General features: G+C 40.9%; 1 protein-coding gene across 1 annotated transcript in view; it reads right to left on the reverse strand.

Annotated features, from left to right (window-relative positions):
* Positions 1 to 12,995, reverse strand: part of LOC134394556 (E3 ubiquitin-protein ligase RNF213-like) — a 101,812-nt gene that overhangs the window by 65,145 nt on the left and 23,672 nt on the right. The window contains exons 13-19 of the mRNA XM_063120118.1: positions 11,450 to 11,502; positions 9,166 to 9,319; positions 6,916 to 7,071; positions 5,615 to 5,713; positions 4,661 to 4,783; positions 3,437 to 3,620; positions 1,555 to 1,728 (exon numbers count right to left, since the gene is read on the reverse strand). Of these exons, the coding sequence (XP_062976188.1) occupies positions 1,555 to 1,728; positions 3,437 to 3,620; positions 4,661 to 4,783; positions 5,615 to 5,713; positions 6,916 to 7,071; positions 9,166 to 9,319; positions 11,450 to 11,502 (943 nt within the window). The remainder of the gene's footprint in view (positions 1 to 1,554; positions 1,729 to 3,436; positions 3,621 to 4,660; positions 4,784 to 5,614; positions 5,714 to 6,915; positions 7,072 to 9,165; positions 9,320 to 11,449; positions 11,503 to 12,995) is intronic.

Raw genomic sequence — 12,995 nt, forward strand, 5'->3', positions numbered from 1 at the left:
ATGCTGGATCAGACCAAGGGTCCATCCAGTCCAGCACTCTGCTCACACAGAGGCCAACCAGCCATCGGCCAGGGACCAACAAGGCAGGACATGGTGCAACAGCACCATGTCCTGCCCTTTGTGCCTTTAATTTTTTTTTAAAGACAAGGTCTCTAACATTTCCCAAACTAAGTTCCAGAACTCTCGTCTCTTATCTTTCCCAGCCTGCTGGCTCAGACCGTAACCAATCCAAGGTGCGGAGTTTGACCTATGAAGGCTGAAACTGCTTCTGGCCAGGATATCTGAAGGACCACCAGCTGCCATATGAGCCTACCTGTAATTTGTGGCCTTCATCACAGGCCCTGTTGAATGCCTCACCACCAAGAGAGATTAGGTTGGTGAATACATGAGACAAGGCTTTTTTTTTTGTAGCAGCACCTCAACTGTGGAACTCCCTCCCAAGAGAGGTCTGGCTGGCTCCATCCCTAATGAGTTTTAGACATGTAGTATAAACTGAATTGTTTTGCCAAGCCTTTTAAAATCACATTTGACCCATATTTTAAAGTATGTTATCATTTTTGTTTTTATAGTATGATTTTACTGTACATCACTTTGTGCAGCAAAGCAATATATAAACACTTAAATAAATCAAATAAATCAAAAGGAAGTGGGTAGCCATCACCCACAGTTCTTCTTCTCCTTGTTCTGTTCCGCTCCATGGCAAATCCTTTCTGGCCAGCCATGCCTGGTCCCTTTGAAATACACACTTTTTGTTTTCAAGCTCCCACAAAATGCCCTTGTCTTGCATGACTGCTATTCCATATCCCAACTGACATAGCAACTGGGTCAAACACATCACATTCAGCTGGAAATGGTGGCCAAAATGTAGCATTGTCTCAGTTTCCACCACAGTGTGATGCTCTGCTCCTGAGTAGAGACACTGTTAGTATCTTCCTGCTTAAGTGGGGCTGCTGCTATCCCCACACATACTGCAGTGCAAGCCATTAAGGCTGTAATCCTACATAGCTACCGCCAATTAAGCTCTATTGAAAATAATAGGACTTACTTGTGAGTAGACATTGTAGGATATTGTACTATATCTAATATTGTATGTTTTATATAATAAACTACCTTAGGAAAACCATTGCCTCAGAAGGCAGTTAAGAAATACATTCTAGAGCCTATTATTTTATTTAGATTTTACTAGGCTGCAACACTGAATTGATTAAATCAGATTTTGTTACTTATTCTAATCAATAAAAAGTGCCCTTGATTAGACAGGCAGCAGGTTTTTGAACAAAATGTTTTTAATGCAACACTTTAAAATTGCAGATGGCAAACACCACCTTCTCAGATAAATTTTCCTCTCTTAAACATATGCCTCCACTAAGATGCCTACTACAGCATATGTGCATCAATCCAAAAACAAAAAAGTATGTTCCTTTACCCATATAGAAATGTAATTGTACATATTAATTTATGATCTAAAACTTGATCATATAATTAAATTATCTTTAAGGGCAATGCATCTCTATTTTTATGTCTCTCATCTATATATGCAGAAAACACACTTACTCAATTCGCAAATAGACAGAAACTGTCTCTTGTTCTTTAGAATTAGTTCTAAATGTTTAACTAGGATATGGCCTGTCCTGAGTTGATCAGTAACATTCACGTATACAGAGTCAGCGATGGCCATTAGCTCCTGAGCTTCATCAGTAAGTTGGTTAAGAATGTTTCCATCTGCACCTGTCAAGTCAATTAAAAACATGTAAATAGCCTTTATCCTTGGGCTTTAAACAGCTTAAGTTAGCATCTGCATACAAGATGAACACTTTGGATTATCCCCACTTCTTTGTCTCATCCACCATTTTGTAATGTCACCATACTCAAAACAATTGTGATCCAGTTGCTAAACCTGAAGAAAACAATATTTTAGACCATAGACAGTGTCTTGAAGGGTCATAGAATACTCTGGATTTTCCACACAGTCTTCCCAGTCACTGTGGAAGGCTCAATAGTGGCTTCCTCTCCAGAGGTCAGTGTCACAACCTCAGAAGAGGACAAGGGTGGAAGAAAGAGGGTGTGCAAGTGGGCAGGAGGGAGAGATTGGATCTACAAACCTCTCAGTTCCTGTTCCCACCCTGAGAAGGTGAACAAGCTAGATGGACTCAGAGGCCTGTTGAGCATAAAATACCACAAAGGAGGAGATGGCAGGTGAGAAAGTCTCTGTCATTTCTCTTACTCTGCCTGACAGAACTTAGGGTGTTTGTTGTGCTGGGTTGCATTATAGGTAACTTTCCCTTTCTACAATGTGCACTATACATTATTATTCAGCTACGTGTTGATGTGAAATAACTTAATTTACTCCTTTAGAAACTCTACGACTCATTTTGGATAACATTAGTCAACAATGGACTATTTAAGCAGCAGTTGCTTAAACAGTCCCCCAATGACTACTGGGTCGTCTGTTGGGGGAAAAAACCACACCATGGTTGGTTATTTCCCCGAAATAACCAACACAAATGATCAACGGTTTGCAGAGTTGATTATTGCAAAACCGTTGATTATTGTGAAACCATTATTGTGTTGTGCGGCGGGCTCCATTGATTATGTCACATGCTTACAGAGTCGCAACATAAGAGTGGCACAAACTGCTATTGCCCAGCAGGGCTCTATAGGCATGGAAAATAATCCTGTCCCGGGAAGCACTTGAGGAGCTGTTGATCATGCCATTACTTGGTGGGATGCTGTGATCAGGGGTGCCCCATGCACTTCCCGGGACAGGCACATGCCATCCCTGGGTGGGGCACCACTGATTGCAGCGCCCCACATGTTCCCAGAGACATGCACGTCCCTTGCCCCCAACCCAACCCACGATCCATCAGGATATCGGCTCAAGGAGATGGAAGGAGCTCCTTCCATCCCCTTAAGCTGATCTCCAAATGGTTTGCAGGTATGTGAAGGATGTCTCCTGCAGCTTGATGTGTAACATCAAACCGCGGGGGATATCCTTCCTGCTACACCCTCCTTGTTTGCCACAAAGTGCTGGGGAAGAGGGACACTAGCAACTCCTGCCGCTGCTCCTTGACCTCAGGAGGAGATTAGCCTGCCAGTCCTTGCAGCAGCAGCTGCGGAAAGACACTCACCACAGGCGCCATTAGGCACCCATGCAGCAAGAAGGCGGGGGAACTTCTCTCCCCCTTCTGCCCATCTCCACAGAATGGTGGCGCCCCAATTAGGTAAGGGGGAACCAGCATCACCATTTTGTGGTGAGGACAGAGAGGGGTGAAAGGAAGCAATAGCCAACCTTGCCCATATGGCCTACTCAGCAGAGGATTTATTTGCATGTCACTGAAGTGCACTATGCAAACAGTCATCCGTGGAGGAGGCTCTGAGGGCAGGGTTGGCTAACATGTCATCCAAACACGCCATATCGATTAAATACTAGACATACCATTGAAGATGAAAATATGCTTGATGTCTGGCCAAACAAGCAGATGATTTAGCACACCTTCCAGGTCTCTCATAGTCTTTCCTCTCTCATCAGCTGGCCAAGATCTTGTGATGGCTGCAGATACAAGTTTTCCCAGCTTGCTTAGATTGTAAGAGGATATCAGGTCAAGGAGGTTACTTTGTTCCTACATAAGACATAAAACATGTGCAGTAATACAAAATTATGCACAAACTGTTTTTATAATTTGCAATCCTGGACCAGTGCCTAAACTCAGTAATGGTCTGGATGAGGACCAATAAACTGAAACTGAATCCTGGTAAGGCCTGTGGGTGAATGGTTCCCAAGTCTGGGAGATAGGCTCATTGCCTCTTCTGGATGGGGTTGCACTCCCTCTGAAAGATCAATTTCATAGTTTGGGGGGGGATGACTCTTAGATTCATCAGTGTCACTGGGGGCCCAAGTGGCCACAGCATCTCAGAGTGCCTTTTACCAGCTTCAGCTGGCTCGCCAGCTACAGCCTCTTCTGAACAGGGATAGCTTGGCCACAGTGGTACAGGCATTGGTAACCTCAAAACTGGAATACTGCAATGCGCTCTATGCAGGGCTGCCCTTAAGTCTGCTCCAGAAGCTGGAGCTAGCGCAGAATGCAGCAGCTTGGCTGTTGTCAGAGGCTGCCTCTTTTCAGCATATAACTCCTTTGCTGAAGGAATTGCACTGGCTACCTATTGGCTACTGGGCCAGGTTTAAGGTTTTGGTACTAGTGTACAAAGCCCTAAACAACTTGGGACCAGTATACCTAAGATAGCACCTTCTCCCTTACCAACCTGACTGATCACTGAGGTCAGAGGAGGACATGCTTCTGGTGGTTCCACGTGGACCTGTGGCCCAATTGGAATCCACCAGGAGCAGAGCCTTTAGTCTAGTGGCCCCTTCTCTGCCCCTGGAGGTCAGGTAGGTCCCAACACTAGGCTGCTTCCGCACCTCCTGAAAACATCTGTTTCAAGAAGCCTTCCTTAACTGACTAGCCACTGTTTCTCGGGTTCCCTTGTTTTTAAATTGAACAATTTTAATTTGCTTTTTAAACTTGTTTCTTTTGTTTATACCTATGTTCAGCGCTCTAGAATCTGTGTTAAATAATTGAGCGGTATATAAATATTGTTGAGGATGAGGATGAGGATAATAATAATAATAATAATAATAATAATAATAATAATAATACTTTACCTGGTATGCTGAACCAATCGCATCTATGGCACAGTTTTCAAAAGTTTTGCCAATCGTTGGATGAAGTTTCTCAAATTTTTCATGGCAGTAGCAGTAGACTTTAATACGTTTAATGGCAGCTTCCTATTAAGGATGAGTTAAAGGAAAACAAAGCACTATCTAGGATTCCAGATACTTAGAATACAAGAAGAAGAAAACATGGTACAGAAGAAATTTAAGGTAACGAAAGGTAAGCAAGGATCTTTTTTCCTAGCACTTTAGATAGTCTTACGTTCTACTTCAATCTAGTTGAGTAGGGCCCAAGAAACAGATCTCATGTTCCAGTCAGGGCTGGCCCTCCCATGAGGTGGAGTGAATCCCCTGCCTCAGGCGACAGATCTGGAAAGGTGACAGATACCACATTCCCTGCTGCCAGGAAGGCCATCAGTCCCAATGCTGTTGCTGCCCTAACCGTCTCAAAGTGAGGCACAGGGCAGGCAGCAGCTTGGGAGAGCCCCGCTGGCCACTCTCCTGCTCCAGCAAATGCTGCAGCAGTAAAAGCAGACATTGCGGTTCTCCAGAGCAGCTGCTGCCGCCACCCAGCTTATAAGCAGGTTACCGCCTCCCTGCTGCAGCAAAAGTAGCAGGAAGGGAGTGCCTGGTAGTTCCCTGGTGTGCTGCTCTTCCAATCCCTTGTTCAGAGGCATAGAACGGGCAGCAACAGCTGCTCTGTCACTCACTCTGAGGAGTGCTTCATGAAAGTGACGCATTGGCGGGAAGGTGGCTTTGGAGATTGCCTAGGCAGCCACCTGCCTAGCCTACCTGCCAAAGCCTAAGGGGTCTCCCCAAAGGGGGGGGGTGTCTTATGAAGTATATATTTACATACCCCAATTAGTTGTCAGAGACTCACATGAAAATGCTTAGTATAAAGATGATCTCCTGAATTTCATGGGAAATGATAAATCATTTTGGTACCTGTTTGATTCTGCCTTCCATATCTGCAATTAAAATTTTCTTCCACTCTTCTGTAAAATTTCCATTAGGAAAGTTTATTTTCAAAAAATGATCCCATGCCTACAGAAAAAAAGCAATATTTTAGGGTTATTTCCTCAACATCAGATCCTGAATGCATCGTTACAATTTATTAGGAGACACGATTTTCAAGGTATAAAAAACAGATCAGCTATAATAGAAGAAAGAGAGAATTCATGGCCTATTTCAAGCAGTTTAATCAAACAGGTTATGCCCCATTTTACAAACAGAAAAAAGCCAGAGTTTGACTGCAGGTTTCTTATGCTTTCTGGATTTAAATGTAATCCTGCCTCAAGTTAAAGGGAATAGGTGCCTACATCATTCTCCCAAGTGCTAGACCAGGGCAAGCAACTAAGATGGAGGTGGGAGCCACAAGACACCCAACAAGCCTCCGTTTGAGGAAGGGACTTTAACAGGCTTTGCTTGTGCTCTGCCTTCTCCGCGCGGCGAACAAGAAGTGAATCCCACCCGTCAAGCATTTGCATGATTTTATTTTATTCAAATCCCCTTGAAGAATTGGCATAACTTTTTTAAAAAATAATAATAATAGTGTAACATAATAGCTAAAATACAAATCAAAACCTAAAGTAATTTTATTATCAATGACTGATAAGAGTCTTTTATAATATGGTTGCTTAGGTTAGGATGGCAAATGCCACAACATTTATAGGAGTCTACACTACTACAAGTAAAGAGTGCCAGCATTCAAGGGGATAGAAGTGAACAGCTGTGCAATAAAGCTGCAGCATTTGCTTCACCAATTCTGAGGTGGTGGAGAGGCCCAGTCAGATTCCGCTAAGGAGTGAACTGTGGCAATCGAGCTGGGAGGCTTTACTTTTTAGTGGCTTGCTTAGAAGCTCCTCCTTTAACACGCAGCACTTTTCCCCCTCTTCCCCTCTTTGCTTTGGGCACAATTTCAAAAAAGCAGAAGTGAACAACACACTCTATTCTCCTTCCGGCAGGCCATGGTGACTGGCATCTGGGCATCAGCAACCCCTAAGAGGCTTTCCCAGAGACATCATTGGATGAGTGACCCCTGATTATCCCACAGCTGCGCCAAAATAAAACACAAAACTTTCAATCATCTCTGAAAGATTTCTTAATATGTGAGAAGCATAAAGGGAGACATGTTTCCATGATAAGGATTGCTGCTGAAAGAAACATGAAGCTGAAAAGGAAAACACCTTCTAGTGACAAAGTTTAAAGTAGAGATTGGAAAATAAGTGTAGTTCCAAAATACAAACCTCAACTTCAAATGAAGAAGTAAACATAACTGAATGTGAATGATTTTGTAGCAAACTTTTTGGTAGAACTTTCCGAAACCAATTCCTGGTATCTTCACAAAGCTTTTGGAATGTGTGTGCCACTAGAGTATTCTGCATGGTTTTTTCTTTTGAAACCTATTATGCAAAAGGAAAAGAATTACAAACAGCCGAACAGAATTACAAACAGCATGCTTCCTCAGGATAGCCACCTCAAAAACATAGTAATTAAAAAACCATTAAAACTAACTAATTTGACTGATATTGTATCCACACATTATGTTAATAACCAATTTCATGCAACATGCATTTCCCTCAAAGATGCATGCTCCTCCCCTGCTTCCTCACCAGTTTTACTCCTTCCTCGGTTAGTATTAATCATAGTTTTTATGCAAATCCACTTCAAACCATGGTTTCAAGTTCTGGTTTATGGGAGGACTCTGACAGGACTCAAGAAAATGGTTCTGGACCATTTTATGCCACCCTACAAATAATTTATTGTATAGATCTTTCTACCATAAGAATGATAACCCATAAACTTCTCAAATCCAAACCATGAGCCACAAGAAAACTAAGCTCTCCCCAACTATATAAATTCAGATGTGCCAAATATGCTAAACAGTGATGATTATATATCGCCTTTCAGTGAGAACAGCTATAGCAATATGTAAGCAGTTAAAATACAATCAAATCATAGCACATTAAAAGCAGTTAAAATCAATTACTATCCGAAGCTAACTGAAATAAGCACCACAGAAAAAGTATGTTACTGAAAAAAAAGCGAATGAGAAATCACAAATACAAGAACCACTTAAATGCTATGTATGCAATCCAAATGGCTTCACTGTACTGATACTACCCTCCCTTTCGCCTCACCCACAGCAGCACAAGCAATCCACCACTAGCAAAAGCATAACCATGTTGCTTCATTGACACTGCCATGACTGATTATTCTCTAGCAGGAAATTACTGCAACTGCTCGAGAGTGCCATGGTTAGAGACCTACAACTCCTGACTGTGCCCTGTTTTCACTATTCCATTCATTAAAAAGGAACATCACTGGAATATGGATAGAAAATCAGTTGTGTAGTCTCTGGAACACAGACGCAACTGGGAAGGGATGAGAAATCTTGGCCAGCACAGTACTGCACACAGTAAACCATTTCGTTTCATTTGTTACATTTCTATGCCATCCAATAGCCAAAGCTCTCTGGGTGACTTATAGAGGTTAAAAACACTTCACAGCAGCAAACACTAGGTTAATGATGTGAGAACCACCCAGCGATTAACCCAGAAAAAAATGGGTTAACCATTGGATTGACCACTGCATTGTTTAGCCCCTAGACTGGTTTCTCACGTCACATGAGTTTCTCACGTCACACTGGTTTCTCACGTTTACAGAAAGTGGAAGTGGCTCGCATGCAGCGCACATTCCTACAAAGTGTGGTTAAATAGACCACAATTTGCCACCATGACATGTAAACCGGGTCAGTACGATGAGTCAAGCACTTAACATAGGGGTTTAATGTAAAAATCTAGGACATACAGTGTACATGATGTGGAATTGTGTATGAGAACTTGGCACAGAGTGAGGAATGTCCTGTTATTTAAGTACAGAGTCTGCACTTCAGATGGTAATTATCTTCATATATGACTGTTGCTTCTCAGCCTTCTTGACCAAAGAAGTTATTATTCCTTTCCTAGTCCGTCCTAGCTTAACAATAACTAAATGCCTCCTAATGTCAGCGTCGAAGGGTAAGTGAGTTCCAGACTAATGCAGAATCGTCCTTTGGCACAAAAGTTTGTTGCCAGGAAACATTTTGACATAAGAGCATGGAGTTCAAGAGCAGATGCTTGCCAGTTAGTGGTGGGGATCTAAAAGGCCCTAAATATGTAGTTGACCTGCTGGACCAGATCAAGGCCTTTGACTGCCAGCATTCTGTTTCCAGGAACAGCCAACTATATGCATGTCAATTATAAATTGCAGGAAGATGCTTTCACTTCTTTTGTACTGCACAACAGGGATGCAACTGGTCCATTGTCTAGCAAGCACACAAAATGACTGAATCTCCAAAGCAAAGCCATTTCTGATGGAGAGCTCTCAAGGTGGTCAGTTGGGGGGGAACGAAATTCTACATATTATTTTTCACTCCCTCAGAGCTTCTTAAAAGAATGCAAACAGTGGCACAAATAGAATTATAAATAAGTAACATCATAGAGAGAGATTCTCACCTCCATAGGTGCAAGTGTAAGAATGCTTGAAACAATCTTAGCAGATGTAGTTGGAATCTTGTATCGCATTACTGTTTCGACTCTGCTGCATATTATATGATGAAGCAATAGGCAGACATGCACCGAGAAGTTCCAAGCTTCCTGCTCTAGCATGCTATATTGTGGAAAACCTTAATTATTTTTGCAATACAAGGAGTTGGATTATGAGCAAATAAAAACATGTGCATAATAAATAAGCCCAGAAGGTCATACTGGTGCTTCTAATTTTACCCGAGTTTCTACTCTGTTAGCCTGTTGGAAGTAAAATATAATTTATTTACAATGTTGTATGAAGGAAAATACTCAAACAAATAGAAGGCAGTAGTTTTTAAATGACTAATATATATAAGGTGCCTGAACGCACACAACTACTCGAACCACTAGTGGAGAAGGATGATTAATAAGAAACCCATTTATTATTATACAAAAATTACAAAAAAGCTGATGTATCCCAACACCACTATTGTCTAACAACTATGGGATACATCAGCTTTTTTGGAATTTTTGTATAATAATAAATGGGTTTCTTGTTAATCATCCTTCTCCACTAGTGGTTCGAGTAGTTGTGAAGGAAAATACTGACAGCTTATGGAAAAAAGAGCTATTTCAATATACAGAGTACTTCTTCCATTTCTTTGTTCAGGGAATACACCCGAAAAGCTGTATCGGATAAATGTCACAAAGGATGAAAAACTGATAAAATTTAAGAAGTAACAAGTCACCAAGGCCTTGAATAAGTTGTTGATCTTTTGAGCAAGTATTTGATCTTTTGATCAAGACAGAGTATGGAGCAGGGTCTTGCATGATGACCTTAATACACAGGGAGACCCAGAGAGGAGAAGACATTCCCTGAAAAACTTCTCCAAGTTGTTTTACAGGGTTTCTTATTGCAATTACCTCTATGACATAGATAATTGAAATCTGGCAAAAATACTATCTGCAAGTGAAATACACATTAAATTCCTGTTCATAGGAGGATTTAAGCTGACATCTTCCCTGCCTGTCCTCACAGGTAGGTTACAAGTGAACCAATAAAATTATTATCATCATCATCTGTTTATAAAGCACCATAAATGTACATGGCACTGTACAAAGAGCAAAACAATAAAATAACTCCCTGCCAAAATGGCTTACAATCTAGAAATGTAAAAATATAATTTAATAAAATATTAAAAGTTAAAACTGGTGGGAGGGGGAGGGTAGTGAAGGAACAAAATTAGAACCCGGTTTTCAAGGAGTGATACCAAAGGCTTTAGAAAAAGGAAAAGTTTTTAACTGAGCCTTAAAAACTGAGATTGAAGGAGCAGTCCGCAGATACTCCAGAAGACAGTTCCAATAATGCAGAGCAGCTAGAAAAAATGGGTGAATTCGAGTGAGAGAACAGACAATCCTCAGATGTGTTTGTTCTCAGTTAAGATTTTTATTGGGATTTTTTTTTAAAAAAAAAGTCTTTTTAAAAAAAGGTTTTTTAAAAAACGTTACCTTAGAGAATGCCATGATAAGACATGGCACTGTATGCCATTAAACACTGAATTTACAGCAAGATCGCAAATAATTGTTGGTATTTTGCAGTCCCTCATGCGTTACACATGAACGCAATGGATGTGTAAAAAGAGTGTAGACTATTGGCAATTGTTATAAAGGATATAACTGGTTATCAAATCACTCTGACATCTCAGGTGCCTGTGAGTCTGAATGAGGAGAGTGTGCATTTAAAACAGATAATTGAAAGGAGAAGTAATTGAAAGACTGAGGATCTTCCAAATCAGAAGACTAGTTAAGAAAAAATGGAAAATGTTCTATTTTGTCAAGTTAACACCTCTAATTAGATTCCAGGAAGGCAGAGAAAGAAAGTTCATATGTATATATTCTTGGAATTATCATAGTCAAATAAATCTTCCTATAGAATTATTTTGAAAATAGTTTTGTAAAGTCTATAGGAATATTAAAGGTAACTATTATTTGAAGACAATTATATATTTTGTAATTATTCTACAACTGTATAGTATTATAAGCAACTGCTCCCTTTGCTTTCTTTCTCAGAGAGAGAGAGAGAGAGAGAGAGAGAGAGAGAGAGAGAGACAGAATGAACAAACAAGACAAACTGAACAGTAAAACTAGCTCAAGACTCCAAACACTGTTTGTGTTGTGAGCAGACCTGTCCTCAAAGATTCAATTTTTCACTTCAACTGAGCTGCTTCTAACCAGGTATGTTGTAAAGAAAGTCCCCATGCATTTTACTTACCCGTTTTGTTTATTTAAGATGTTCAGCACCGTCTCCAGAAGATTTTCTACCTCCTAGGAAAAGCAACAAAAAATAAGTCAGAGAAATAGAATTATCTCCACTTCCTCATTGTACAACACATTTCCAAGTCAAGCATCAATGGAATTTATTTACTTGAGCTGTTTGCATCAGGGTTCCCTGCTTACTGGGATTATTTTTTGTTCTTCTTCTCCAAGACCCTATTTGCTGTGTCATGTGAATAAGCCCATTCCCCATTATTCTTTGGGAGGATGAGAAAGAGGCAGCTGGCCAGGCCTGCTATGTACTGGAATGCCTGACTCAGGATTAATTACAGTAGGTATTTTTGTACATACCAAAAGGCACGTACAAGATCTATTTGACATGGCCCTTTTCTATTTTTTCTTCTCTTTCACACGTGCATTATATTTATTTATTTAATTAATTAATTGATTGCATTTGTATACTACCCATAGCTAAAGGTCTCTGGGCGATTCACATAAGATAAAAACACTTAAAAACAATATACAAAAATGAAAAACCACAAAAACATGCAATAAGCACATACATTTAAAACCACCATAACAACTTTAAAAATGATGAGCCAAAAAACAAACCCAGGCTCATTACATATTGCTAAATGCCTAGGATAAAACTCTTGACCTGGTGCTGGAAAGATGACAATGTCGGCGCCAAGCAGGCCTCATTAGGGAGATTGTTCCACAGTTGGGGGGCCACCACAGAGAAGGCCCTCTCTCTTGTTGCCAACCTCCGAGCTTCCCTCAGAGTAGGAACTCAGAGGAGGACCTCAGATGTTGAACGTAGTGTTCGGGTAGGTTCATGTCGGGAAAGGTGTTCCGCTAGGTATTGTGTTCCCAAGCTGAGTAAGGCTTTATAGGTTAAAACCAGCACCTTGAATTGGGCTCGGAAACATACAGGCAACCAATGCAAGCAAGCCAGAGTGGGTCTTATATGCTTGAGCAAAAGGAGGGAGACGTTGGCTCTGGTGCTGGTAAGAAGATTCTTTATTTTTATTTTTTCTTGTTAAAAAGTTTTTTTAAAAAAACTTCACAAATAGCCCAACGTTTCAAATGTTGACAATCCTTTTTCAGGGGCTGTAAAAAAAAGTTGGCTGATAAGCATCAGTTGCCACTCCCTTGAAAGAAATCGCCCGCGTCTCCGTCCTTTTGCACATACTTTTGGTGCTTCTCCCTCCAACCCATTTGTGCTTTCTAATATGCTTGAACCTTCTGGTGTCTGTTATCAATTATAGGATATTGCCCACCCCTTTTGTGGAGCATTAGGGAATTACCCTGGACAGGAACAGAAGGCCAGGCACTAAATATTCAAAATGGCCACCTGCACACACCCCAGCTCACTGAGGCTTAAATAAGTCAAGGTGGGCTGTTCAATTGTGTGTACCAGGTCAGAGCCAGAAATGGGAATCCAAAGGCACTAATATGGCAGGTTTAAAATTTCTCCACATGTATACTCACCACAAAAACTAAACTTCCTGTTCTGTGGCATACTACAGATCTAAATGATAAAG

This window comes from Elgaria multicarinata, chromosome 3 (assembly GCF_023053635.1).
Source record: "Elgaria multicarinata webbii isolate HBS135686 ecotype San Diego chromosome 3, rElgMul1.1.pri, whole genome shotgun sequence".
In the NCBI taxonomy this organism is placed as follows: domain Eukaryota; kingdom Metazoa; phylum Chordata; class Lepidosauria; order Squamata; family Anguidae; genus Elgaria; species Elgaria multicarinata.